At 35.6% G+C, this 9,420-nt stretch overlaps 1 protein-coding gene across 3 annotated transcripts in view; it reads left to right on the forward strand.

The window, feature by feature from the left end:
- Positions 1-1,150: 1,150 nt before the first annotated feature.
- The window catches only part of LOC113240145 (farnesol dehydrogenase-like), an 11,049-nt gene continuing 2,779 nt past the window's right edge, over positions 1,151-9,420 (forward strand). For all 3 annotated transcript variants that reach the window (XM_026477374.1, XM_026477375.1, XM_026477373.1), the window contains exons 1-4: positions 1,151-1,219; positions 3,822-3,958; positions 5,576-5,741; positions 8,207-8,348. In XM_026477374.1, the coding sequence (XP_026333159.1) occupies positions 3,827-3,958; positions 5,576-5,741; positions 8,207-8,348 (440 nt within the window). In that variant the 5' untranslated portion in view covers positions 1,151-1,219; positions 3,822-3,826. The remainder of the gene's footprint in view (positions 1,220-3,821; positions 3,959-5,575; positions 5,742-8,206; positions 8,349-9,420) is intronic.

The following is a 9,420-nucleotide window of genomic DNA, read 5'->3' on the forward strand; positions in this document are numbered from 1 at the left end:
ATAAACATTTCATATTAATGAAATACAGAAATGATCCGATGTCTACAAGTTGAACAGACATAATAATGTCTGTTCAACTTGTCTCACTGTAGAACAATAGTTCTACAGGTGTAGTTTTCCCTAAGTTTTCTAAAAACCACCCTTATAATAAAGCCACATATAATCTTACGCCAAAAGTACTTTTATCACATGAAAGTCATGAAAATAATACGAACTACATGAAATAAATAATCTCAGTACATAGTACTAAAAAACCGACCTCAAAAGTCATTCATCCCTTAGTTTACCACCCTCAGAGGTGGAATATTTTCTTCAAAATTTAAATGGGACCACTTCTGAGGTACCCTCTTTCAAACAAAATAGAATCTTCAAAATCGGTTCTCAAAGAGCTATCGCGTAATTTAGATAAAAAAAACATAGTTGAATTGAGAACCTCCTCCTTTTTTGAAGTTGGTTAATTATAATATGAACTACATTAAAGAAATTATGTTTTGATGCAAAGTTTTATAAATATTCCATTGAAGCATAAAAATATTACCGACTAATTTCGCTTGTAGGTACCGCTTTAAAACCTCTCTCTTTAGACGTTGTCTTTTTGTAGGTATAATGTGGCCTTATTACACTAAGGGTGCGAAATGGGCGCCATATTTCAAGAATTTCGTCACTACAAGAGTCGCATGCTGTACGGTTTGTTATTTTTATTTTTTCAAAAAGTTTACACTGTAATTATATACATTATTTTAGTATATGCTAAAGGTAACAATCTATGTAGAGACTGCCTGTGCCGGTGCCTGAACTAGGTTGAGCCTGTATTTCATGTCGCCAAGTCTCTAGCACCGTAAAAAAAAAACACTAGATATAGGCAAAAGAATGGATGTTGGTCAGACAAGATTTAAATAAAGAATGAGTTACTAAATAATTAAGTTTGGAACAGTAATGCAAGTGTGTGTGTGTGTGTGTGTGTGAGAGAGAGAGAGAGAGAGAGAGAGAGAAAAATCAATAATATGGTTATTTTAAAATTTTCCTAAACCAATATTTATTCAGCGCTTATATTTTAGCAAATATCAAATTAAACAGTCTAAACTCTACAATAGCCTGTTATTTAGCCTCTACTTTACTGTATGAAGGACATTACATTCATTGTCGTGCTCGCGTCTGGACTGGACCGGTTTTCTACTGTACACTGACACTTCACTAAGAAACCTCAATCTATTTTTAGGTAAGTAACTCTTAATTTATAATATTTTGTTTCAAAATCATAGGCATTATGTATACATTTACGTTAATTTTAAAATGATAAGTTTTATTAGCTAAGTTTAGGGTTTGTTCAAGGTCAGTTCAACATTGGTTAGTGTAACTTATTGAGGACTTATTTATACATCATGTGCTCATGGAGTGTGCTCGGACGGAACCTATCAGGTTACGGTTATTTGCACAGGTTGGTTTCCGTACATTTAATGCTGGGTGGTTTCAATCCGTTTTGTCGGAGACAACATGTAGTGCCGCGAAGATTTTGTATATATGTTTGGTTAGTTAGAATTTTGATTGACTTTCTGGATTTTATTAAGAGTCTTTTTAGTTGGTCTGACATGTTCAAAAAATGTGACATGTTATATTTTACATGATTTTTCTTTACTTTATATGACAGAAATATCTCTATAGATATTTCTATTATAAGTAATGGAATGTCTACATTATTTTGGATTCACGACGTCACGGCTTAGTTAAAATAAGTGTATAGCTGGCGAACTGACGGACACGGAATAGAAATATCCAATAGATATTATTATGGATATTGGGTAGATTATTTTTTCCGTAAGCAGTTTCCTGAAATATTTTTGGTGTCGCAGTGTTTACATATTATTTGATGCTTGTTATACATATAGCTGGCAATGAAAAACTTTTTTTTCGTTAATTTAGTTCAACTTTTTAGTGTCGTTGTTTTTTCTTATTTCTTTGACGCCGGCGTGTCATGTATGACTGGTGAGCTACCAAAGTGAAAGCCGGTTACCCCCCGTTCACAAGGCATAGTATTGCACGTTTTTTTGCAGTATGACTCCGAACCGAATAAATAGTATACATTAGATATAGAACCGTTTACACGGTGTTTCTCCTGCAAAAAAATGCACACACATACAAACGTTAATCGAATACTGCAAAGAAAAAATGTGTAGTGTAGTGCCGTGTGAACGGGGGGTTAGTTCGTGTTCTTTTGGTTAGCTGCATCGAGTACACTAACCTAACCTAACCTAACCATCGTTAGGTGATTCTCATAAAAAGGCTCGAATTATGCTTCTACTTTTTCCATCCTTTAAGCTCTACACACACAGTTTACTGTGACATTTGTCGCTAGCGTCTGCGTATATCACTTCACAATTTTGTATGGCAAATTATACAGCGACTCTAGCGGTCACAAGAAGTTGAAGTTGAAGTTGAAGAAACAACATTTTGTTTATAAACATTTTAAGCGAGCGCTAGCGATAACTGTCACTGATCTAATCTCATGGTAGAGGCACTGGATTCTGTTTTTCTTGTAAAGAAGGTTACACAATTGTCTCCATGCTTATGGATTAATTGCAATTGCGTTTTGCAAATACTATCCGACTTCAAGTGTACTATCAACTTAGCGGTTAATTTGCCGCTTTATCTATAATTCCTTCCTTCCTCGGTGACATGTATTTGATGGAAAATTAAAACAAAACGGAATAACAGCCCATGAATTTCTTCCTTCCTTATATTTCAACTACTGTAATATACTTTATAGAATAATTAAAACAAAAAGAGCCAATACTCAAATGTTATTTTGGTTTGTGATTAAGCATGTTGTACGTAGTTTCTTTTGCAAATATGCAGGGGTAATAAGGCCACATGCGATCTATAACAGTGCTTTTATTGTATGAAAGTCATAAAAATAATACGAACTACATGAAGCAACCTATAACGATAGTGAATCAAGCGAAAGCGTCAGTCTGGAGCTAGAATTTAGAGCACATATAGGCTGATAATAGGTTGAAGTTTAGCGGTAACCGCTATTTTAGACTGTCTTCAAATACAAGGCAAAGGCAATTTAGGTCATCCTTTTAAACTATAACCGAACGATAATTCGCAATAAGGCCATAACGGTAATAAGGACACATCTGCATAATTACAAGCGTACACATTATTCTTTTTAATTAATTTGGCTCTTTTTGACGTTTGAGCAAAAAAAAACAATTATGAATCGTATTGTAGCATTGAAAATTAACCAATTGAAGAAAAAATATAGTTTATAGATATTCCAGTCCGGTTTGCGCTGGAAATATTAGTGCGATAAGACATGGTTTAAAAAAATGACGCATAATATTTGCAAAAATATTCGGGGGTAGACAACACTCACTGAGTTAAGTAGCTTTTCGCAGCAGTAGAGCTCCTTGTGAAAGAGTTCGTCCAGGAAAGTAATTTGAGCATTACTGCGTTCCGCTTTGGAAGGGTAAGGGTGCTGGCGAAATTACGGGCACATGGGACTTGTCAACTTATGTCTTAGGATGACGGGCGTAGTGGCAGTGACACTAACTTATTTGCGATTTAAAGCTCTGAGTGGCATTGCAACTGTTATGAATAGGCGTGTCGCTTACCACCAGGTGCACGACTTGTTCGCCCTGGTGATCTTCCTCAAGAAAAGCACTGATAGCGAGCTTTTAAAGTCAGAAATTCCAATCCAATACCTGGGTTACTATATTATAAAAACACGTCTCACAAGGTTTTACTAGGCTAGGCGCTATTTCTAGGCGCTGAGTGAAAGCACCATACATAATTTTGTCAACACTGTTTCCATTTTCCAGCACAAATGGAGCGATGGGCGTGCAAAACAGCGGTTGTGACGGGAGCAAGTTCGGGCATTGGAGCCGCGATCTGTGTGTCTCTTGCTAACGCAGGTCTCAATGTATTGGGGCTCGCCAGACGAACTGAGCTTATCGATGTAAGTTCGAATCACAGTGATTGTTTACTACGAGCATGTACAAATATATACAAGAACGTTGGACCCTAGTGGGAGAATGGTTGTATCCCAGTTGTGAAGTCAGCGGTTCGAGTCCCCGTCGCATGCAACTTCAATTTCTAAGTTAAACATTAAAATGAGTTTGAGTAAGTAATTTGAAAAAGTTAAAAGGAACGTACAATTTTACATATAACTATTTACACTAAATAGTTTTGGAAGTCATGGCAGTGAAAAGGCGCTGGCGCAGCAGACATGCCGCGTTTCCCCAAGACCCTGATCGGAACCCTGTTAAGAGAGACGTCCTCTGACGTCATCGTTTAATTTAATAAAGGTTATATTAACTTGCGTTTGCATGAGTGTATACATGTATGTTACCTGTGAACATACCTGGGATTAAATGTCGCCACACAGAGATTTCACAGTTAGATACAGTTAGCGCAAACGCGGGCAAATACGCCATTAATAATAAAACAAATAAATATTCGAAAACACAAGTTAGTGTCACTTATACTCATTGACTTACAATTATATGGACGTCGGGTCCGCGCTAAAAAGTGTCCGAACTTATAGGGCGTTAAAATCGTATACAGAACGTCCTTCGTTTGTTCGACTGACAGCGAAGCAAGCAAAATAGACAGTACTGCGATGACATTACAATTTAAATTCAACGTTTTAGCTTTTTCATATTCCTTTACATGTCACTACGTTTAAATAGGTTGACTTGGGACATGTTTTCGTGGTTTTTGTATTAGACCCGTCGTCCATTTATTTGTAAGTCAGTGCTTATAGTACATATTAACTTACGCACTTTCCATTACTGTGCATGATAGTAAATCCTTAGCTATCTTTAAAGTGCGAGTCAAGGAACACTATTTATCCTCTGTTGCACCCATTTTAAAGATTTTGAAATATGTATTTATCTAAGTATTTATATGGTCTGTAGTAACTTAACGTTTTTGTTATTTTCTTTTTTTATTATTTTATTACAAAATTTAATTTTGTTTTGTTGTGCACGTAAACCCGTTGTTGTAATTATTGTGTCCTGTATTTTGGTCTGCAGGACGAAATTTCTTATAGAAATAAGCAGCACTATTTGTTTGTATGGAAGATACAAACAAAAGGTACAGCTTATTTACTAAATGTGATTTGTCTTTTCCTGTACAATAAATAATTAAATAAATAAATAATCATATTACTTAATAGTTACTACGTACAAAGCACAACACTCTCATGCAAAATCGAAAATACCTACGCTATAATAGCCTATTAAATCGGACTAATGAAACCAGGCGGTTTCTACGAGGAAAAGGAATCCTAAGCACACGCTCAAATACGTGATAATAACGTTGCACACCGTGTTCAGTCGTGCGGAATCGAATGCTTGGGATTGTAATGTAAATGAAACACTTATCTGAACGTTTGCACTTGCACTGCCGGCGATACACTCAGCGGTAGGCACTTATCGCGTAACCTCAAGCGCGTGACGGAGCCCTGCTTATAGTCCCAACTTCTGCACATTTAATAGGTTTACGATCCTGGTATATTATGTATAATGCCGATCCTCCGGATTTCTGTGACGTGATTTTATTTCCAAAATAGAAACTAAAGGCAGAAGTAAAAGGAAAAGGGTCAATCCACAGTCACAAGTGCGACGTGGCCAAACTGGCAGACATCGAGGCGGCATTCAAATGGGCGGAAGAGAATCTAGACGGCGTACATGTTATGGTTAACAATGCTGGAGTCATGACCCCGGGGAATATCACAGGTATTATAACGCCTTTATTTTATTTATAAATACGTCTTCTGTACAAATCCTACCCGAATATCTGTTGGCCACTTCAGAAGTAGGAATCTATATATAACCACATAAGTGACATTTTAAACAAAAAGTTTTTAATTTATGTAGCTTTAATTTATATGGTAAGAAAATCACTATCTTTCTGGACTTGAAACTCAATAACAAAAAACTATAAACTTAATAAGAGTTTTATCTACAGAAAGATTGGAACTTTCTTACAACAGGTACTAATTTACCGATTATTTGTGGAAAATGTCACTTATGTGGTTTTACCTTTAAGCAGACGATATGTCTTTATTGCATCAAATAAGTACAACAGAAATATCAACTGAATAGAAGGTGAGCAAAGGTGGACTTATCTCTAAAAGAGATCTCTTCCAGCCAACCCAAGGTCTTGAGCGGGCAACAGCGAGCAAGGTAGAATAAGAGAGGAATATTATAAGCTACCAGATAAATGAAAACAAAAGTACCGTTACTTACATAAGTTTTATATACCGGGTGGAAATTTGTAATGCCACCTGGAGGGAAAGTACTCTAAATACTGGAGATAGAAATTTTTACTTAAAGGAAACATTCCCTTAAAATAAAATTTAAAAGAAATAAAACTGCATTCATAGATTTTCGAAAATTTCTAGCAACATGCAGCAATTGAACCCGCTTTAATCTGGAAAAAATGCACCCTGCACTTTTATTGCATCGATCGATAGGGTTAATTATAAGAATAAAATCTCTCTCACAAAATTGGTTAATTAAAAGAAAAAAAATCCATGAAATGTTAACGTATTTTAATAAAACGAAAAAAATGGTAATCTAACTAATTAGTTGCTCGAAATGAGCTCCATTTTCTTGGATACACAAATTTAATCTTTTAACGAATTCATTTTGAGTAACTTTTAATAACTTGTTGCGATGAATTGTATTACAAATCGTATTCTGAACCTCAGCCTTCAACCCGTTTACACTTGCATAGGATTTAAGGTAAATTTGATTTTTAACATATCCCCACAAAAAAAACTAAAGGGGTGAGATCTGGTGATCACACAGGCCATCTGATTGTGCCGTTTGTACCAATACAGGTATTAAAATGGTTACTAATGTAGGCAGTAGTGACTCTGCTGTTGTGGGCTGGAGCGCCATCTTGCTGCCGAATCATTCGATTTCGCTCTTCCTCGGATAAAACATTTAACTCATTTCTTAAGAGATAATTAACAAGTAATTTGATGGACCTTTGAGTAAAAGTGCTTTAACTTGACCCATTGAATTTATAACTCCAGATTTCATGGTTTGTAAGAGAGATTTCATCCTCATAATTGACCCTATCGATTGATTTAATAAAAGTACAGTGTGTATTTTTTTGAAGATTTTAGCGGGTTCGATTCCTGCGTGTGGCTAGCAATTTTCGAAAATCTTTGAATGCTGTATTATTTATTTTAAATAATAAAGGAATGTTTCCTTTAAGTAAAAACTTCTATCTCCAGTATTTAACGTACTTCCCTTCCAAGTGGCATTACAAATTTCCACCCTGTGTAAATACATTTTAGTAGCAGTAGAGCTCCTTGTGAAAGAGTTCGTCCAGGGAAGTACTGCCACCTTACCTATTTCTGCCGCTGAGCAGTAATTTTAGCATTTCTGTGTTCCGGTTTTGAAGGATAAGGGTGCTGGTGAAATTACAGGCATTGGGACTTGTCAACTTATGTCTCAGGGTGACGGGCGCAGTGGCAGTGCCCCTCAGATCTTTGCAATTTGAAGCTCAGAGTGGCACTGCAACTGTTATGGACAGGCGTGTAGCTTACCATCAGGCGCACGACTTATTCGTCCCGTCCCTTGATATTGTAAAAAATACATAGGTTATATAGCGCATCACAAATAACATAAAAAAATAAGCTGCTGAATTCACATAAATATATACTTCGCTTTTTGCTGTAAAGAGGCCATATCTGCAAAATGACAATTTTTCAGCAGAGGTTTAAAGATTCTACGTATTAAATTAGTCGATAACTTTTTTATGCTTATATAGGAAAGTTATAAAATTTCACATATACTTTTGTTTCACATGACACTACATATGTCATATTATTTTTATCACTTTTATGTGATAACAGTACGTAACGTAATGCGGCTTTATTATACCAAGGGTTAAGCTTTTCAGACGAATATCTCTTTACTTATATTATTTTACTTTTTATGTGTTTGTCTACAATTTTATAATGGTAAAGGAACCTGTGGACGAACGGTACACGATAGCTTAAAAGATGCCTGTCAAAGGTTATATCGCATGGTTGGTAACTGAGGCACCATCTTTGAATTTATTGAATTTATTAAACTTGCCAAGCAATGTATTTCTCCACTTTTACTCGTGTAAGTGATGAGCACGCAAGCGCGATAGTTAATGGAATTCGCATGAGAGTAATAATACCACCTTTGTATCGTAGAGCTCGGCGGACCGGCAGTAAGCGACGAGACAATAATCACAACGGTAAACGTGAACCTCACGGGTCTGGTTCTATGCACACGTCGCGCTATCAACTTGATGAAGAAGTATCAGGTCGACGGCCATATAATCAACGTTGACAGGTACACTGTCCGTATATAGATATTTTTCATTTCATCTAAATAATACGATCTCGCGTCGTGCAGCTTGAGTTGTTCTTGAAATCTGCATAATTACAAACCTTTTGCAATTGGAGTGAGAAAAAACAATTATGGTAGTATGTCTCCGCTTCGCTCCATCATGAGAAGATACAATGAAATCTTTAAAAATTGTGAACCGGACATTTTTAGTAATATATTTACTCAGCTTTAGGTATGTCGTACAGAAATATTTTACTAGTGTAGATAAAGACAGTTGTATTTAGCTTGGTTTTGTTAAATGCAAATTTGATTGAATTTCAATAAAGAATCAAAACGTCATACATTGCAATAATAGGTATAGAACTTTGAACAATATACAACTGGGTAAAGTTTAATTACATTTAATTATTAACAGTCCAAAATTTGTTACATCTTTTTAAATTAGAAATTACGACCAATCATTATCAAGATTATATTTTATTATATCATAGTGTTTCAAATTATGAATGTGTGTGTTTGGCTACAGCGATTTTGCTTGTAATAAATAAATAAAATAAATCTATTATTGTCTCCACAAACAGTGCTTGTAAAAAAAAATAGATCCTTCACATAACGTCAGAATATAATCTGGTTGTGGTTGCTGGTCCCTGAACGAGGAAAACCTGTATCTCTTATAAAATAAAAGTGAAATTTTAAATAAAAATAAAAGAGAAATTTTAGATAATACCATTGACTTACAATTATATGGACGTCGGGTCCGCGCTAAAAAGTGTCCGAACTTATAGGGCGTTAAAATCGTATACAGAGCGTCACTCACGCTTTAGTCTTCGTTTGTTCGACTGACAGCGAAGCAAGCAAAATTAGACAGTACTGCGATGACATTACAATTTAAATTCAACGTTTTAGCTTTTTCATATTCCTTTACATGTTTTTTCGTGGTTTTTGTATTAGATCCGTCGTCCATTTATGTGCAAGTCAATGGATAATACACATTTATGTTCTAAGGAGGTTAAAGTAAGAGAGAACGAAATGGTGTGTGTGTGCGTGTGCGTGTGCGTGTGCGTGTGCGTGTGCG

The sequence above is a fragment of the Hyposmocoma kahamanoa genome, unplaced genomic scaffold, assembly GCF_003589595.1.
Source record: "Hyposmocoma kahamanoa isolate Upper Pololo Valley unplaced genomic scaffold, ASM358959v1 120, whole genome shotgun sequence".
Lineage (NCBI taxonomy): Eukaryota > Metazoa > Arthropoda > Insecta > Lepidoptera > Cosmopterigidae > Hyposmocoma > Hyposmocoma kahamanoa.